The sequence below is a fragment of the Corythoichthys intestinalis genome, chromosome 9 (assembly GCF_030265065.1).
Source record: "Corythoichthys intestinalis isolate RoL2023-P3 chromosome 9, ASM3026506v1, whole genome shotgun sequence".
NCBI lineage: Eukaryota > Metazoa > Chordata > Actinopteri > Syngnathiformes > Syngnathidae > Corythoichthys > Corythoichthys intestinalis.
In genome coordinates, this window is record NC_080403.1 from 58,471,069 (window position 1) to 58,491,614 (window position 20,546).

The 20,546-nt window shown below is 39.5% G+C and overlaps 1 protein-coding gene across 4 annotated transcripts in view; it reads left to right on the top strand.

Moving 5' to 3' along the window:
* foxp4 (forkhead box P4) overlaps positions 1-20,192 on the top strand; it is a 301,129-nt gene extending 280,937 nt beyond the window's left edge. For all 4 annotated transcript variants that reach the window (XM_057847124.1, XM_057847126.1, XM_057847125.1 and 1 more), the window contains exons 17-18: positions 3,889-4,061; positions 5,891-20,192. In XM_057847124.1, coding sequence (XP_057703107.1) covers positions 3,889-4,061; positions 5,891-6,038 — 321 coding nt within the window. In that variant the 3' untranslated portion in view covers positions 6,039-20,192. The remainder of the gene's footprint in view (positions 1-3,888; positions 4,062-5,890) is intronic.
* The last annotated feature ends 354 nt before the right edge of the window (positions 20,193-20,546 follow it).

A 20,546-nucleotide genomic window follows, 5' to 3' on the forward strand; every position in this document is an offset into this window, starting at 1 on the left:
CTCTTAAAGATTTGATCCATTTTATGTTGCATTACCTTTTTTTGTCGCATCAATTTTTTTTTTTTTTTTTGCTGTTCGACAAAACATGCACATTTGAACCAATCAGAGGTAACTATCTCTGCTGATCACATGTCAGTATGTCAGCCAATTGAACGGATAAATGAGTCCAGGCGTTTTGCTTTGCTGCGTGCATTCGCACATTGATGTGACTCATCATCGTCAAACTTGGATAACTGCAGCAACTGGGGAAACCTCCATGCCGTCCGTGGAATAAAATAAATGATAAATATGGGTGGAAACGGATTACGCTACACAAGCACTTTATTACGCTTGTTGTTAACACTTGTAAATTTGATGTTGGTAGATTGTTTTGTTCTTGGAGATGAAATACATGTGTGGCAGCTAAGCATGTTTTTTTTTACATAGCGTTTTGACAGTTGCCGTCATATTTTCGGAATCAAAGCACCGTGAACCGGAACAGCATTCCCGCCCTGAATCTTATACCGGAACTGCGTTCCTGACCGTTCTGGCCCACTTTCACCCCTGGTCTTAACCCCTTGTACTGACTCCATTTTGAAAACTGGAAGAAGTCTTTGAAACACAAGTTGACAATTTATTCAGGTCAACAGCAATCAAACGGCAAGGCAGAACAGCGACAGACCCATGCCAGGAGGAGACTCAGGGTCACCCATCACAAGTAATTTTACCACGTCATACTTTTACTCAAGTAGATTTGTGAAAAAGAAACACAACTCTCACTCTGCTACTTTGAGCTACACTACAGTCGTTTCCTCTTTATTTTCCATATTAGATCTGACTTTATTCCAGTTGCTCTAAAAGTTTCACCAATGAGACGTCGCCACAATAATCACATGACAATACACCAATGTAGTGCTGCAGCTATTAATCGATTAAATCGAGTAATTTGATGAGAAAAAAAAAGCTTAGTATTCAATTTTGCTGCTTTGATTAATCGCTTAATTAGAGTGGCGATGCAATGGTTTGTTTTGAAAGTGTTGTATTTAGTTGTATTGATTTTTTGTTTTTTGCTCTCTGTTAAGGAAAACATAAGGCTTAAGTAAGTTTTTGTTTGAGCTAATATGTTTGTTAAAACATTCGTAATTTAGTTTCGAGGTATATTTAGCCGTTTTTGGCGGAAATATGTGTTTGAACGATTTGTTAAGAGAATTGTTAAAAAAAAAGCTCGCATCTTATAGCATTTAAAGTAGCAGACTTTTGCTATGCAAGGTAGATTCGTATGATTTACTACATCTACATGTCAATTCGACTAATTAGACATTTAAACTCAATTTTTTTTGTGTTAAATATTTTATTATCAAAATAGGTGTCCTTTGTATTAGAGCCTCATAAAAAATCAAAATGTGCAAAAAATTAAAAATCATTAAAATATTATTTGTACTTCTATCCTGCCCTCATTTAATGTTTTGTTTGTTTGTTTTTTTAAATACTGTTTTACCGTTTACGCTCTGGTATTTTAATTTCTTTTTAAATGCTTTTATTGCTCTTGTGAAATAAACGTGAAATTCGATTGCGTTAGAAGAAACACTCAGGTATTTTATTTTGTATTCTCATTTAATGCTCTTTTGAAAGTGCAATCCTGGTGCCAATGGATGCGCAGGAGAAAATGTGATTGCAAGCACAAACGTTAATGTTTGTTATTCGATTACTCGATTAATCGTACTAATTAATCGATGGATAAAATCGATAGCTGCAGCCCTACACCAATCAGTTGCAACAATACAGTGTCTTGACCACACCCAAGCAAAGCTTGCAGGCTAAGTCCTATGATGACACCAGCCTGTTCAATCACGCGGTGTCTTTAAAGTGCCCTAAAAATTATACTATTTGACATAGAGTCAGCATGACTGGAAACAGTGGATTTCTATCTCTCTCCTCTTTTTATTTAGCACCAAGAGACCACGGAAAACCGGAGATATGATTGTTTTCATTTCATGGTTAGAAATATGTTTTTCTCCACCAAAGGGCACTCGTGCTCTTTGGACATTTGATGCTTCTTCTATTTTCCTTGTCGGAATTCAATTATTTTTGTGTGTTTTGGGTGGCCTAAGATGGTCATGTAATAGGTTATGTTACAGCATAATAATAACAGTTCATATAGACAGACCTGCTGGGAAAAAATATATAGAATTGTTTTAAAAACTATCAGGCATTGTAAGCAGTGACTCGCGATGTGACGCATGTTTTGGGTAATTTTTGGGGGATGACTACTATTACTTGAGTAATATATTTGGAAGTAACGCTACTCTTACTCATAGGCGGATATACTATTCTAGGCGAATTAGGTGATCGCCTTAAGCCCGCAACCAGTAGGGGGCCCCCCAACCAGGTGCCCAAACTGCTTGGGCCACCGGAGCCAGCAGCACCCCCAACTATTCGTCATGTATAATTATGTCAGCATACCAAACAAAAAAAATAACAAAACAAAAAAGAAAGCCATTTGAATGATGCATTTATATTATCTCCCCCCCACACACACGAACTACAATGGACTGTTCCACGACGACGGACTGAGTATCAGTTGCTTAGCTTCATTTAGCGCAGTTTAGCTTCGCATAGCTCCGTTTAGCATTGCTTAGCTCTGCTTAGCTGTTCGTTAGGTTCACTTAGCTCTCCCACGTTTTTCACGCCACTAAGCTCGCTATTTTTACAGCTCACTTGCTACTTTGCACGTCGGCTATTGTTTATTTCGAACACATGAGCGAACGTGCTCTCCATGAGAGCCCAAGTGCAGTTAGGGGAGAAGTTGAGAACAGGCCGCTAATGCCTTTTTTAGCTTTCTTCTTCTTCTTCTTCATACCGAACATAATATACCCGACAGCACACCCTGTGGCGAAGCAATGCAGCACAGTTCCAGTCAGTCATACATTAACACTCAACAGCTGGTTAACAGCATTAACAACCAACGGGAAAAAAAATTGGGAGTTAATCCCACATACTTCAGAGTTAATATTATAATATGTTGAGTAAATACTACAGAATACAGATTCTACACTAAGAATAGCTTTCAAATGACACTCTTTATGACAAATATGATTGGCAATAAATAATAATTATTATTATTATACTACTATTATATATAGTAGTATACTAGAACAATAATGCTAGAATTCTTTTTAAAGAATTGTTTTGAATAATGTTGGAAAGACAAAGTCAGTGTTCTGAATCTGTTTACTTTCCATTCTTTTTTTCCATTCTATCAGCATTTAACCTCATTCTTTATTTGTGATTAATTATTGTTATTTACATGATTATTTGTACTTTAATAAAGAATTTAGGAGTTCCAAAATGGTTTTGTTAATTAATGAGCGTCAACAAAAATTTCATTGCTAAGTTAGTAAAAAAAAAAAAAAAAAGAAAATTACTAGATTAGTCAACTAATCGTAAAACTAGTCGCCTGACTAATCAGGGGAAAATTTGTCGTTTAGGACAGCCCTAATGTACAGGAACATATTTCCTCCACACCCTTCTCACCTTTTTAACCCATGAAGAGGACCCCTGGATATGTTCGCCTTAGGCCCCAAAATTGCCAAGTCCGCCACTGCTCTTACTTGAGTAAGACTTTGGGCTACTCTACCCAACTCTGATCATAATATATTAATTATTTTCAAGCCTGAATGAATTCTCATTTTGTACTGAAGAGTTTTATTGCCGTGTGTACAAATTAGGACAGATCTGTCCTTGTCCTGAGCAGGAGTGGAAGCACATCTCTACATTCATATGCAAAATCAATCGTTTAAAAACAAAACTTTTTCTCCTGCATGGCAGACAAACAGCGCAAACGGTGGCAGAGTTGTACTTTTGACACACCTGTCGAAGCATTTGAATAGTTATGGTGTGTCTGCGCAGGCGGCCCTGGCGGAGAGCAGTCTGTCCCTGCTTAACAGCCCACCCTTGGTGACCCCTCCATCTGCAGCCAGCCTCAACATGCTGCACGTGGGCCACGATGATGTCAGCTCCACGGTGGAGCAGGTCAACAGCAACGGCAGCTGCAGTCCCACTCTCAGCCCTCAGCAGTACAGGTACACACACACACACACACACACACACGGTATTTCTAATTTATTCCAACTAACCAGTGACTACTGAACAGAATGATGTACAGCAGTGCTTCAAAATATGAGCTGAATTGACTCCGCAGTGGCCTTCTTATCATGAATTTTTAGTGTAATAAATGGCGTTTTACATGAAATTGTTCCAAGCTGAAGTGATTTTTTTTTTTCCCTGTAAAATCAATTTTTGCTTCTTCTATTTATATACGTATAGAGGGTTAGGGTTAATGTTAAGGTTATGGTTATTTTATTTTACATTATTCTAAAATTGACTTTAAGATATATTTTATTCCATACAGTAAACATTGAAGTATTGAGGATTTGTTTTCGTCTTGATATGAAAAAAATTGGAAAATCCTATTTCGACTGGTCCAAAATTAAATTTTCATAGTCACATATGTTCATGTTTTGCTTGAACTTCAGAACACTTTGGAAAACTTAATTTGATTTAAATGTTTACATGGTTTGAATTGTTAATTTATTTAGTTTTCAGAGGGACAATAGACATGAATACACATAAGATTGTAATTGTACCTGAGTGAGCCAAAAGGTGAGTTTTCATGAGCCAACCCAAAAATAAAATAAAAATCACAATACTAAAACTAGGTCTGCAAGCAGGACTAAACAGGCCCTCGCACTTTGGTGCAACTCGGACGGCACGCAGGTCAGGGTGGTGGCAGATCGTCTACCTCTCATCATCTCCTAAGAACCTAACTTTCTCGGAACTCGCCTCTTTTTTTGGGATTACAAATACATTCATGGGTAATATTTCAATGCAGTCGTGTTTAAGCTGGGATACCTCATATACATGCCAGATATGTAAAAGATTGAACTTTGTATGAGGGAGTTTTTAGTCATTTTCTGAATTTGGTGTTTTGCAAAAAAAATGGCCAACTTTGGCACCCCGCCCAGGTCAGGCTCATGAATGAAAACTCACAGTTTTGAGAACTTAAGATCTCATATGTCTCATGAACATTCTCACCAATTTTGAAGTGGATCCAACAAACACTCTAGGCAGCAAGGTCTCAAATGTGCACCCTGTTAATCGATAAAAATTTCACATCCAATCCAAAATTTCCTGTTGGGTTTGGAATATGGGTGCAAGAGACTTTTTGGAGCAGTTTTGCACAATGTATTGACTCCCCAAATTTCATTGCTCTACGTTAAAAAAAAAAAAACTAAATGGAGAGGTCTTCTTTAAAAAATCAAGGGGGTGCCACTGAGCCATTTTGTTACATTTTTTGGGCAACATTGCAAAATAATCGAAATTTACGCGAAGCTGCCCGTGTTTGCAAATTTTGGTGAGTTTTTGGCATGTTCAGGCCTCCAAATTGGCCATTTTCATTTGCCGAGGAGAAGAAATAATAATAAGAATCCTTTGCATTAAAACAGGCCTAATTATAGTTTACAACACAATAAAACAAAATCATGTTAAATACAACACGGTTGCATTTCTGGGATTAAAACAAGCATTTTCTTTGTTGGCATTCACTTTAAAAGCACCTCTTATTGATGGGGGCCACAGTGTTTCAGTTAAACATTTATTATAACAAAAACACGTTTTGTTGGAACAGATTTTTTTTACGTTTCTAAGAATTCAATCCATATTTGCAAGAGCTTTAAGAATGTAAATACATGACTGTTTCCTTCAAGAGTTATGTCCAACAAATGAGATGAGATGAATAAAAATATCATTTAAAAAGACAATTAAATTGTACATACAGTACATGAAAGTAATAGGATGTACAATTGGTTTCAACACTGAGAAACGCATTTAGAATTCCTATGTTGACCCACAGCCACGCGGTTCACGTGAAGGAGGAGCCCACAGAGATCGAGGAGGATTGCCGGCCCGTCTCTCTGCTGGCCGGGATCGCGCACAACCTGCCGTTGCCGAGCGACGACCGCGACCTGGAGGACGACCTCCCTGCCGACGATCTGGAGTGAGAGAGAGAGAGAGTGAGGCTCGTTCGGAAGAAACGATTGAGCGAAAGGAGAGAAAACAACAACGACAAAAAAAAAAAAAAAACAGAATGTTTTTATTTTTATTTGTTTTGAACGAGCAAGCAACCAAGGAGGACATTGAGAAACTCCAAACAGGGTTTGAAGACCTCCGTTACTTTACGTCTGTGGAGCACTGCTTTAACTTCACGCCTCTTTTGACAAACACTGGCACACACTCGTGGAAGCCTCTGCGCGGAGACCCAAAGAGCTTCGGATGTAACCTCTTGCTCTCCTCAGTGAGGCTGCCCCGCTAGACATCAAACGTCTGTTTCAAAGGAAAAACACACAAGTACCGTAGTGTTCAGAATGATAGCAGTCCAATGTGATTAACCAGATGAATCCAGGTTTTCAGTTTTATTTTTAATTGCTACAAGGCAAACAAGTTATTCTCAGAAAATCGACACGATTCATGATTTACGCACTCTTAATTGGGCAAGCACGGTGCTAGGAAGCTAGATGTGATCATAAACTCTAGTTTTGACAATCACAACCAGAATAGCTGAAAAAAAGTGGGTGTTCCTTCGTGAAATAACAATGAAATGGTTACAAAATAACAGCCAGATTTGAGTGCCAATTTTTTCTCTTGTTGCCATATGACCGTTCTGTTAACATGTAATTGCCAGCGCAGCGGTAGGAAGCTAGGCGTGATCAATTCTTGTTGTGATGTCACAATTAGTTATGCTGGGAAAAAAGTGGGCGTTCCCTTGTGGAATAACAATGAAATGGTAAAACAGCCATATTTGGAGAGACAGCGACAACCAAAAGTGGTATTTGCCATGAAAAATGAAAAAATGAATTTTGCCATGTGGCATTTTTTTTTTTTTTTGCCATGTGGCAGAAATGATTATGCCATTCGGCATTTTTTTTCCACGTGGCAAAATGGATTTTGCCATGTGGCATTTTTGTTGCCCATTGGCAAAAGTGATTTTGCTCTATGGCTTTTTTTGCCATGTGGCAAAATGGATTTTGCCATGTGCCATTTTTTTGCTAAGTGGCAAAAATGATTTTGCCATTTGGCATTTTTTTCCATGTGGCAAAATAGATTTTGCCATGTGGCATTTCTTCTTAACCATTGTAAAATCTTTTTCCACGTGGCAAAAAAAAACGCCACACAGCAAAATCCATGTTGCCACATGGCAAAAGAATGTCACATAGCAAAATCAATTTTGCCATATGCCAAAATCCAATTTTGCCACATGGCAAAAAATGCTACATTGCAAAATCCATGGCAAAAAAAAAAAATGCTACATAGCAAACTCAATCTTGCCACATGGCAGAAAAATGCCACATGGCAAAATCAATTTTGGCACATGGCAAAAAAATATACCACAAGGCAAAAAATATGCCACACGGCAAAATAAATGCCACATGGCAAAATCAATTTTGCCACATGTCAAAACAATGCCACATGGTTAAATCGATTTTGCCATATGGCAAAAAAAAAAATGCCACATGACAAAATCAATACTGCCACACAGCAAAATAAATACCACGTGGCAAAAGTAATAATGCCACACGGCAAAAAAATGCCCCATGCCAAAATCAGTTTTGCCACACGGCAAAAAAAATGCCATATGGCAAAATCCATTTTGCCACATGGCAAAACAATGCCACATGGCTAAATCAATTTTGCCATATGGCACAAAAAATGCCACATGGCAAAATCCATTTTACCACATGGCTAAATCAATTTTGACAAATGGCAAGAAAAAAATGCCACATGGCAAAATCGATTTTGCCACACGGCAGATCCCACTTTTCCTTCTCGGCCCTGCTGAGTGCCAAATTAGTTTGCTACATGGTCACCATTTCATAACACCTTTAAGAGTCTGTATATCATGAGTGTCGATTTTCTGAGAATCTACTGCACCTATTGTTCACTTATGGCAATAAAAAAAAATACTAAAAGCCTCAATTCATCAAGTTAGTCCCATTGAACTGCTATCATTTTGAACACTGCTATTGTGTGACCACGTGTATATAAATTTGAAGCATTCGCCAGGGAGCTGTGCAGTATACCTCTCCATCTCATCTCCCTACACGCTTCGGAGTCAATCTTTCATCAGATCCAAAGCAAACGTTCAGCTTTCGGGATGGGAAGAGAGGAAGAAGATGCTTTCAAAGATTACCTCGGATTGCGCCCCAACACATCCGGAGAGTTCCCGTCTCTACATCCCTGACCGGGGGAGGCGTGGCCTCTCTTTGCTTGTGAGATACTACAAAAAAAAGAAAAAGACCTTGTCTCTGCCACCCAAAAAGACTGCAAGAAAAGGAACGTCTCTTCTCCTTGATTTGGGATGACTTTGGAACACTCGTAGAAGAAAATAGCCGGGAAGTGTCTATAGAAATATTCTGACTTTTAAAAAAACAAAACAAAAAAAAAGGAACCTGTCAACAACATGGAAAAAAACGTGGTAGCTTTATCATTTCCTTTTTTTTTCTATTTCACGTTATCATTCTTGATTTGTGATGTGAGGAGCGTTATAGTGCTGTTTCTTTTTCGATGTATCTTTTCTGCCGGTGTATTTTTGTATTCTTTTTTTTTTTTGTTTTTCGATTTGTTTTCCACGCCATTCCGAAAGTATGAAAAAGAACGCGCAGTATTGTCCCTTCTGTCCCTTTCACTCGCGAGTGTAGCAGGCTAGAAATTTGGAAATAGCACTTAAAAGGTTACCATTATCCAAACTATTTAACAGCTTTTTTTACATTTATTTTGGTTGTCTCTTTAGTTGAAAGATATCAGTAATGCTTTAAAACAAAAACAAAAAAATACACACAAAAAAAGATATATATGATTATACGTATATGAATGCAGTCAGAGAATACCTCATCCCGCAAACGTTCCGAGGTCGTCTTTGTACGGGATACCAAAACGTGGCTCGATTCAAAGCTCTGTGCTCGTGATTCAATGTGAGGAAGGATGCGTTAAAGGAATAGCATGTGAGATTTTACCGTTTATGATTTTAATCCGCAACAAGTCATCGCTTTCTACACAGTGACGTACCAAATTTTGTCATTTTCCAAATCTATGAGCAACTTCTTACTCCCTACTTGCTATTTTTGTTACAGGTAACCAAAGAAATATTTAGAAAACCAAAAACCCTTTCACCTCTTATTTGTTATGATTTTATTCTTAACTGGCCAAAAGACGACAAACCAGGAGTTTGAGCTCATTATATTTGCTTGTTGTTTTAAGATATTTTATTGTTTGAGAGTGCTGACCATTCCGCTCTAACCAAAGTGTGAGACGCAAACTACAAAATTTGAAAGCTTTTTTTTTTCCCCAGTTCCAAACTGCTCATATTAGGTATAAGGCCAAATAATACAAAGGTGTATTAAAGTGACACTGAAAAGAAGAGGAAAATGTAAGAATTTTTATTGATTGAAAACTCTGTTTTGAATGTCACATTCACCTTCAGCACAACTTTACAGACGTGTTTAGTTGTTTTTCAAGAACAAACACAGGCTAGGTTCATATAGCAGGTCGTAATGCACAAATCCGATTTTATTTTTGGTCGTTTTTGCAAGCCCGTTCGGACGAACATTTTCAATCGCGGTCCAAAAAGTTTCGCTTTCCATGGATTAATGTTGAAACCAGTGTCGTGCCCTGGGCATAGGCGAGTTAGGGTTGCCTAAGGTGCCATCTATTGCTGGGGGTGCCAAATTGCTTTGGGGAAAAAAATACCCGAAAACAAATTTCTCACGCTACGCTTCCAGATCGTTTTCTAACGTATCAGTACATTTAAGTACATTTAAATTTGCTACATATTCATATTCACATAAAATATTTTGCCATTTCCAACCTGGATTTTATTAGCCACCTGCTACTTCGTGGCACATATGAGGCAGGGAGGCACCGTCCACACTTACAGAGCCACGAAAAAGGACAAATAATGGCAGGTGATGAAATCAAAGGTCATACAATACAACAAACTATCAATCATCTTCATGATGATAATACACACTCAGCAGGAAAACCGTATATGACTTTAAAAAAGAAATAAACTGGATGCCACGAACTGTATGTAAAGTTTTCCAACAGTTAAAGACAACACTAACCCCACTAAATACTAATGCGAATGCTATGCTCACGCTACGAGTTACATTTAGTGTGTGATGATCAATCAGCGCAGACCTTTAAAGGCTAAAGCAACATGGCATACACTACCGTTCAAAAGTTTGGGGTCTAAACAACTCCAAACTTTGAACCGTAGTGTATCATATGGGATTTTTCATTATGTACGCTGCTCAAAAGTTTGGGGTCAATTATACCACAAACTTTTGAATGGTATAGTATCTAGCCAAGATAACAAAACAAAACTTATCAAGCAACACCTGACACATGTGTTTTCCATAAAAAGCCTGGAATTGACACACACTGTAAGCGTATGTGTGGGAAGGGCGGTGCAGCACGACACATGAGTGACACAACCAAACATTACTACGATGCGTGCTAACTACACATACGATGAGAAAATGTCACACAATGTGAACTTATGCCAGAAACTATGGCAAATTTTCATCTTGCCCGCCACGCTTAAGTCTATGCAAATGCTAACTTAGATGCCAAGCTAACGCTACGAGTTACTTTAAGTGTGTAATGATCACTCAGTGCATACCTTTAAAGGCTAAAGCAACATGGCATACCTAGCTAAGATAAAAAACAAAACTTACCAAACAGGACATGACACATGTGTTTCACAAAAGGAGCCTGGAGTGGACACATGCTTACTCACCGGCCAGTAACGTCACATGAGTGACACGATTAAACACTGCTACAATGCATTCTAACTACACATACAATGAGAAAATTGAAAACACAGTGCGAACTTATGACTGAAACTATAGCTAATTTTCTTAAGTCCATGCTAATGCTTACATAAATTCCATCTTAAGGCGACATGTTACATGTAGTGTGTGATAATAAATCAGCGCAGACCTTTAAAGGCTAAAGCAACATGGCATACCTAGCCAAGTAAGAAAACAAAACTTATCAAGCAGCACATGACACATTTGTTTCACAAAAGGAGCCTGGAGTGGACACACAATTACTCACCAGCCAGTGACATCACGTGAGTGACACAACCAAACACTGCTTCGATGCGTGCTAACTACACATACGATAAGAAAACGTCACACATTGTCAACTTATGACGGAAACTATGGCGAATTTTCATCTCGCCCACCATGTTGAAGTCCATGCTAACGCTAACTTAAATGCCAAGCTAACGCTTCGAGTTATTTTTAGTGTGTGATGATCACTCAGCACAAACCTTTAAAGGCTAAAGCAACATGGCATACCTAGCCAAGATAAGAAAACAAAACTTACCAAGCAGCATGACACATGTGTTTCACAAAAGAAGCCTGGAGTGGACACACGCTTACCCACCGTCTGGTGACGTCACGTGAGTGACACAACCAAACACTGCTACGATGCGTGCTAATTACACATACGATGAGATAACGTCACACATTGTCAACTTATGCCGGTAACTATGGCGAATTTTCATCTTGCCCACCACGCTTAAGTCTATGCTAATGCTAACTTAAATGCCAAGCTAATGCTACAAGTTACTTTTAGTGTGTGATGATTACTCAGCACAGACTAAATAGCTAAATTGCATGTTCCCTCTTGCAAAGGTAAAAAAAAATACTATCTCGCCACCCACCTACTGGTGACGCAGCACCAGGAGCAAAGTGGGGTACAGTATCTTGCTCAAGGACACTTTGGCGAGTTCATCAGGGCGGAGAATTGAACCCACAACCTCTGCGTTGGGGGACAACTACTCTACCACTGAGCCACGCCACTCCATAAATCCTTGAACAGCAAGTGAGGAGAGAGAGGCTCACTGCTACGACGCAGGCTGACGTACTACACGTACAATAAGCAAATGTCACGCATAGTGAGCATATGACAGAAACACACAGATGTTTTAGTCTCCCAAGACACATTTTTAGCTCGTCAAGTCATCATCATGAAAAAAAAATTCTCGTTGATGAAATATTTTTGTTATCGTCAACGTTGATGAAAACAACACTGCCGTATTTGAAAATAACCTAGATCGGATTTGAAATGGTCCACTTCTCTGTGACTTTTCCCGTTCAGCCCATCGAGTTATCATAAACTCTAGTTGTGACGTCACTACCAGAATAGCTGAGGAAAAAAAATGGCCGTTCCCTCATGGAATAACAATGAAATGGTTAAAAAAAAAAAAACAGCCAGATTTGAGTGCCAAATTTGTTTTTCTCTTGTTGCCGTGTGACCGTTCTGTCAACATGTAATAGCTAGCACAGCGCTATCAAACTAGGCGTGATCATCACTTCTAGTTGTAACTTGTGACGTCACAACCAGAATTGCTGGGGAAAAAAGTGGACGTACCATCGCGGAATAACAATGAAATGGTAAAAAAAAAACAGCCAGATTTTAGTGCCAATTTTTTTTTCTCTTGTTGACGTGTGACCGTCCTGTCAACATGTAATAGCTAACGCAGCACTAAGAAGCTAGACGTGATCATAAACTCCAGTTGTGACATAACAATCAGATTTGCTGAAAAAAAGTAGGCGTTCCCTTGTGGAATAACAAAGAAATGGCCAAAAAAAACAGCCAGAATTGAGTGCCAAATTCGTTTTTCTCTTGTTGCCGTGTGACCGTTCTGTCAACATGTAATAGTTAGCACAGCGCTATCAAGCTAGGCATGATCATCACTTCAAGTTGTGACGTCACAACCAGAATTGCTGGGGGAAAAAAAGTGGGCGTACCATCGCGGAATAACAATGAAATGGTAAACAAACAGCCAGATTTGAGTGCCAATTTTTTTTTCTCTTGTTGCCGTGAGACCGTCCTGTCAATATGTAATAGCTAATGCAGCACTAAGAAGCTAGACGTGATCATAAACTCCAGTTGTGACATAACAATCAGATTTGCTGAAAAAAAGTAGGTGTTCCCTTGTGGAATAACAAAGAAATGGCAAAAAAAACCAGCCAGAATTGAGTGCCAAACTCGTTTTTCTCTTGTTACCGTGTGTCCGTTCTGTCAACATGTAATAGCTAGCACAGCGCTATCAAGCTAGGCATGATCATCACTTCAAGTTGTGACGTCACAACCAGAATTGCTGGGAAAAAAAGTGGGCGTACCATCGCGGAATAACAATGAAATGGTAAACAAACAGCCAGATTTGAGTGCCATTTTTTTTTTCTCTTGTTGCCATGTGACCATCCTGTCAACATGTAATAGCTAACGCAGCACTAAGAAGCTAGACGTGATCATAAACTCCAGTTGTGACATAACAATCAGATTTGCTGAAAAAAAGTAGGCGTTCCCTTGTGGAATAAAGAAATGGCAAAAAAAAACAGCCAGAATTGAGTGCCAAACTCGTTTCTCTCTTGTTACCGTGTGACTGTTCTGTCAACATGTAATAGCTAGCACAGCGGTAGGTAGCTAGACATGATCTTCATGAGATGACATGAAGTTATTGCCTCACTCCAGTCGGAAAAACACGGAAAAATCAGATTTGTGCATTACGACCTGTAGTATGAACCTAGCCATAATGAGCTTTATACTAGCATGATAATGATTAGCCAACTTTACAGCTTTGTCTTGTTTTTCATCTTTTCAGTGTAGCCCTAATACTCCTCGGCACAAATACAACACGCACAGTTCCTCTTACTTAAGGCGAAAGAACAAGAAAGCACTTAGAGTTAAAAGCGTGTCTCTGCCATGCTCAGGCTGAAGTGTGTTCCAAACACAACCCCAGGACTGTAGTCATTCCAAATATGTGTAGCAAAGAATCTTTCCATAAAGAGGGAACAAATAAAACGATACCAATGTAAGAGGACGTCAACCAAGGGACAGACATTTTCATTCATAACGTTAGCACTTCACGCCATTTTCTTATTTAATTGAAGAACTGCAACTTGTTTCTTACAACTAAAAAAGAAGCAAAAAGACAGACCAAAAAGAACACTACCTCCTTTTCTCTTTTCAGTACCCCATAATAACAATATGTGGACTCGCTTGTGCTCCAGCCCAAAAACAAACACGATGGACTGTAAAGACTACCTCGCCTTGGTTGCGACCTGAAGCGCTCTCAAAGTGTCACTCAATTGAAAGATGATATGGCGAACCCAGTGCTATTTGCAGGGAGACGATTGGCAGAATTGATGGGTGGCACAGAAGCATTGAAGCAGGGCTACATGGGTTCGTGCAAACAGAGGCTCTGACCAAATATCCAAAGACACCCCCCACCCCCCCAAAAAAACAGTACAGTGGTACCTCAAGATACGAAGTGAATTCATTCCGAACTAATGATTTTTTTCCGTTTAATGAATGGCTTTTACATGCCTAATTTGTTCCAAGCTATACAAAAAACACCATGTTATCGTGTCCTCTGATTTCATGTCTTTATTTGTAATGCTTTGTCACCCTCTAGCGGCGCTTAAGTGTAACTACTTTTTTAGTTTCCGGCCTCTACAGATGTTATCACATGACTACTCGAGCTCGTCTCAAACACGGAGTGCTAAAAGACGAGCTAACATTGCTTGCTTTTTCGTGTCGCTGTTTGTGCCTTGATTAAGCATCGCTTTGGCACAGAGGCGGAACTTAGGGGGTCTGGTTTACAGGTGTAAAGCGGGTGTGGTTTGGCGAGGGGAGGGTCAAACAGAAAGGTACGATGATGTACGGAGCTGTGATATAGTGTTTTAAGTGTTAAAATATCTCTGCCCACCCCCCGACTCAGCAAAAAATGTTCACTTAAACCCCCCTACCCCCCCCACAGACACACAACAGATGATCGTCACAAATAATTGTCCACTAGCACCCCGAACGGCCCCGAAACATTTTCCGTTGGCCCGTAAACGGCAATTTTCAGGGGGGGGGGAAAGTCTCAAAATGTATCTAGTCCTACAATTTTTGACCAAATCACATAATTTGGGCATCAAAAATTCCAGGACGGTGAAGGGGCATAAAGGTGCAGAATTTTGAAAAAAAAATTTACGGTTCCTCGGAAATTTGCCATAAACTTTCCCATTTTTAATGGGAACTTTCCCATTCACTTCCAATGGAAGTTCCTATGGAATTTACATTTCATTGATGCCATTGACGGCCATGTATGTTAATTCTATTAATGCCAGTGTACTTGGATTCCATTGACGCATATTTGAGTCGATGCCATTGACGGCCATGGATGTCCAAATTTTCCATTTTCAATGGCAAAAACCCAATGTCTGCAAAACAACAGGACATGACCAGATAACTATACGACCTGTCCCCCAAATGTCTCCGATTCCATGGACGCATATGTAACTCGATGCCATTGACGGCCATGGACGTCCAAATTTCCCATTCATTTCCAATGGCATTAACATTGCATTAAGACCATTTTAGACAGATGCCATCGACGGCCATGTATGTCAATTCTACTGATGCCATTGTACTTGGATTCCACTGACGCATATGGATGTTGATGCCATTGACGGCCATGGACATCCAAATTTTTTCACATTCATTTTCAATGGCAAAAAAAAAAACAAATGTCCCCAAATGACCTGATGTGACCAGGACACGCCCCCCAAATTTCCCGAAAAGACCTGATATGGTGAAGACACGCCCCCCAATTGTCCCCAAATGACCTGATATGACTTGGATATTTCCCCCAAATATCCCCAAATCAACAGGAAGTGACCCGATATTGTCCCCGAAATGTCCCTAAACCAACCTGAGCCGGGCTAAGATCTTTTTTTAACGTCGTATATATAAATATTAGACATCAATTAATTATTCTAAGCCAAAATGACAGACATTTCAAATAATAATAAATATAAATATAAATACTTCTCTTTATGACTGGGTTGAAACAAAAGCGGTTGCGCGGTGTCTTTAAACGGGGTCTCCAGGGTAAAACGGACAGATTAAAAATAGTTCGGGGGCTTCATGCACCATGAATCTGCTATGGCAGCCCATAGACATTTTGTTCTATCAAACACAACAGTTCTTTTGGCTTAAAATACAGCAGTTTATTTTAAAGAGGGGTGCAGAAGAGCAGAATCTGCTTTTTCAGCCTTGTCTGTGTTTTCCGCCATATATATCTCGAATACACTCCAACCCCACTTGCTCGAGTAGTTGTCTGGAGGGGCCTGAGGAAAATTTTTTCCACCACCTCCGCCCCACATATCGGACGATCGTCTACGACGTTCACCTCTGGGGGGCTGTTTATTCTTAGCGCACCCGGGCCCTGTTCACTTTAGTTCCGCCTCTGTACAGTACGTATTATTTTTCACATGATGAATCTTTTAGTCTTTTCCTTAATATGAATCTAAAAACATCAATTATTCATGTATGGAAACGTTCGTATCTCGAGGTGCCACTGTCACCGCTCCCTGAGAGGACACGCGCAAACACACACCCGTCATGGCTCCTTCAGTCCAAACAAGAGGAACTGCTGCAATCAGTCAAATATGTAAATGATCTCGTGCTTTAAGGTACACCTGTAAACAAGGCGCTTTTATAAAGCTTGTTCACAGGTCACCACGTAACATAATATGATGTATTCTTGTATATTAATGATTGACTTATCTCTCCGGGGCATTCTTTTTTTTTTTTTTTTTTTTTTTTTTTTTTTTTTTTTTTTTTTTTTGCGTGTGTCTTTCCTGCACCTGTTTAGCTATTGTAAAGCTTGCAGCTCTGGTTCCTATACTGTACTGCTAATGCTGAACTATACGTATTTATCATATTAAGTACTGCAGGTATCTTGGATTTGTTAGTTTTGTTTTCGGTTCTTCATAAAAAAACGTCTGGGACGCTGATTTTTTTTTTTTTTTAAGTGTATTATCGCAAAAAAAAAAAAAAAAAAGGAGGAAAAAAAAGGTTTAAAGATTAAAAGTTAGAGCAGTGGATTTAGGTAAGATCTGTTTGTATATTTATCTTAGCTAGGTCTATTTTGATACTTTTTTGTCTCTGTACTGCATTTATGCGTTTTTAAGGAAAAAAAACACAAATGGATGAACTAAAAAACTTGGTTATGTATTGATACCTCAGAAGGACTTTTTTTTTCTTCTTGATAACAGGACCAAAACCTCTGAAAAGAAAACGAGTGGAAGAATATTTCGCCTCGCTCCTGCTTTACACAAACGTGGACTGTCTGTTGGTCTTTTCAGGTGCCGATATTGTGTCCCTCTGACCCCTGACCTTCGTCATTCCTTAGCTGACCTCTGCTCTGCGGAGTTGTCGATCATCCGCGGGCTGGATAGGGGTGCTCCTTTAAATCCCGTAGAGTGGGGGTGTCAAACGTAAGGCCCGTGGGGTTATTGTCTGACCATGCAGAATCATGTGCTTTAATTGTGACATTGGCGCCATAAAAATGTAGATTTGTGTGATCGAGGGCGCGCGCTATTGCACTTGGCTCGCTCTCGTTTCCGCAGTTCCATTCATTCGTTTGCCCCCTTCCAGTCAAAACTGATTGGATGTCTAGTGTCGTCAATGGCAGCCCATGAGTTAATAAGTGAGCCGAAAATGCCCCGAAAGCAACAGAAGGTGACACCAAATCAACAAGACTTGACCAAGAAATGCCCTAATATCAGCAGCGACCCCTAAATGCACCAAAATGAACAAGCATTGATCCATAAATGCACCAAAATTAACAAGAAGTGACCTGTAAATGCCCCAAAATGAACAGATTGTAAACCAAAATAAACACTAACCCATAAATGCTCCAAAATCAACAGTGACCCCTAAATGCAACAAAAATAACAGGAATTGACCTGTAAATGCCCCAAAATCAACATGACTTGAACCAAAAATGCCCCAGTATTAGCAGCGCCCCCTAAATACACCAAAATTACTAGGCATTGAGCCCTAAATACACCAAAATTAACAGGCCTTGATCCCTAAATGCACCAAAATGAACAGGACGTGACCCGCAAATGCCCAAAAATCAACAGGAAGCCAACCTAAACCAACAGGGAAGACCCCAGAAAGGCCCCAAAATCAACATTAACTGACCCCTAAATGCACCAAAATTAACAGGCACTGATCCATACATGTCCCAAAATCAAAAGAGATTGAATCTGAAATACCTCAAAATTAATAGTGATCCCAAAAATGCACCAAAATTAAAAGATAGTGACCTCCAAATGCCCCAAAATCAACAGATAGTAAACCAAAATAAACCGTAATTGACCCAGAACTGCTCCAAAATCACTAGTGACCCCTAAATGCAACCAAAATAAGAGGACATGACCTGTAAATACCCCCAAATCAACAGAAAGTCAACCCAAATCAACAGAAAACAAACCAGCAATGTCCCAAAATCAACGGTAAGTGACCCCTAAATGCAGCAAGATCCACGGGAAGTAACACAAAATAAAGAGTAACTCAGAAATGACTAAAAAACCAACAGATGGTAAACCAAAACGAGATGGAATTGACCCAGAAATATTCCAAAATCAACAATGACCCCTACATGCAACAAAAACAACAGGACGTGACACCTAAATGCCCCAAAATCACCAGGAAGCCGACCTAAATTATCAGAAAAGAAACCAGAAAAGTCCCAAAATCAACATTAAATAACCCCAAAATTAACAGGAGGTGACCCGTAAATCCCCCCAAATCAATAACAAGTGACCCAAAATCAACAGGAAGTCACCCAAAATAAAGACTAACCCAGAAATGCCCCAAAATCAGCAGTAAGAGACCACTAAATACATCACACCAAACTCAACAGGTGGCACAAAATCAACAAGAAATCATTCAAAATCCAAAACAACTGACCTTATTTTTGCCACAAAATCAACAGGAAGTTTTTATGTACTTCCTTAATCTAAGTACATTTAAGGCCGAGACCTGAGTGGAACAACACTTCTATATTCAGTGTCCTTCTCATCACATGTGCACATGACTTATCGCAGAGGTTCCTTTTTACCGTAATACCACACCCATAGGGAGTGCACAACTATGGCAACAGCAGTGTGACATAAGTATGTTACAGAAGTGACCCATAATTGTCCCAAAATCAGCAGGAAGTAACACAAAATTACCCCAAACTAAAAGGAAATGATCCAAAATTTACAGGAAGTGACCCTTAAATATCTTGAAATGGCAAAAAAATTAACTCATTGCCTGCCATTGACAACAGCAGACGTCCAATTCACTTAAACCGGAAGGACTGGCTGTGAATGCTCATCTTTCAGTGGTATTGATGGCGTTAGACATCCAATCTGGATTGGACGTTTAGCGCTAGCATAGCGCTGTCAATGCTAAGCCAGCGAGCTAACTTCTTTGCCAAAAAAAAAAAAAAATGGTCGTACATACTACATGAGAACGAATTGCCCTGTAAGTTTTGAGTTTGACACCCCTGCTGATGAAATGCTTGCATTTTTATTTTTCGTGTGGTCGCGGTACCAAAACGTGGACCGGCGCTCTGAGATGCAGCTCTCCGTCTGACTACCAAAGTCCAAACTCCTGAACTGTAACCAAACTGATACTTTGAACCAAACTGAAAGCGAGCTACTTCCAAAAGTCTCCATTGACATCACCTTGGCTGATAGCTGTTATCTGTCGCGTGATGGATGGCTTCGTAAGGACCGACCTGACTCGAAAAAATCTCAGATATCTTTTAAAGTGGAGCACTGACTCTATTAAAACAAGTCCAAATGACCACTTCGGCTCTCCTCTGGTTAAACCTTAGGAATGTGTGTACATTTTCAGCAGTGACTCTTTTGTGCGTCGTTACTTATTTTCACTTGTTTGCTTTGCTTATTTTGTTGCTATTTCTTGTCCTTTGCAAGTGTCACCAGATTTGGAGGCAGGCGGGCGGGCGGGTGGGCGGCAGCGGCTTAAAAACATGAGCGGAGCCTCCGTGTCGGGTAGCCATGTCGATGCCAGTCACTGCCCTTTCTTTCATGCTGTATAATACACACACACGCACACACACATGCATATATCTGTGTATTTGTAACCTGAATCTTCTTGTGTCTGTCCATGCAGACAATAAAAAACTGTACAGTAGGTCTAGTTGCATGTAATCTGTACTAATTATTGACAATGGCATTATAAAATGCAATAAAATACTTATTACACTGTCCCATGCTGAGTCCTTGTTACTTAACTCTTTAAGGTCCGGGCCGATTTTGGAGAGACAGCGAGAACCAAGAGTGGAATGTGCCATGTGTCAAAATGGATTTTGCCATGTGGCATTTTTTTTGCCATGTGGAAAAATGGATGTTGCCATGTGGCTTTTTTTTTTTTTTTTTTGCCACCTGGCTTTTTTTTTTCTTTTTTTTTTGCCATGTGGCAAAATGGTTGTTGACATGTGGCATTCTTTTGCCATGTGGCAAAATGGATGTTGCAATATGGCTTCTTTTTTTTGCCATGTGGCAAAATGGATGTTGCCATGTGGCATTTTTTTTTTTCACGTGGCACTTTTTTTTTTTTTTTTTTTGCCATGTGGCAAAATG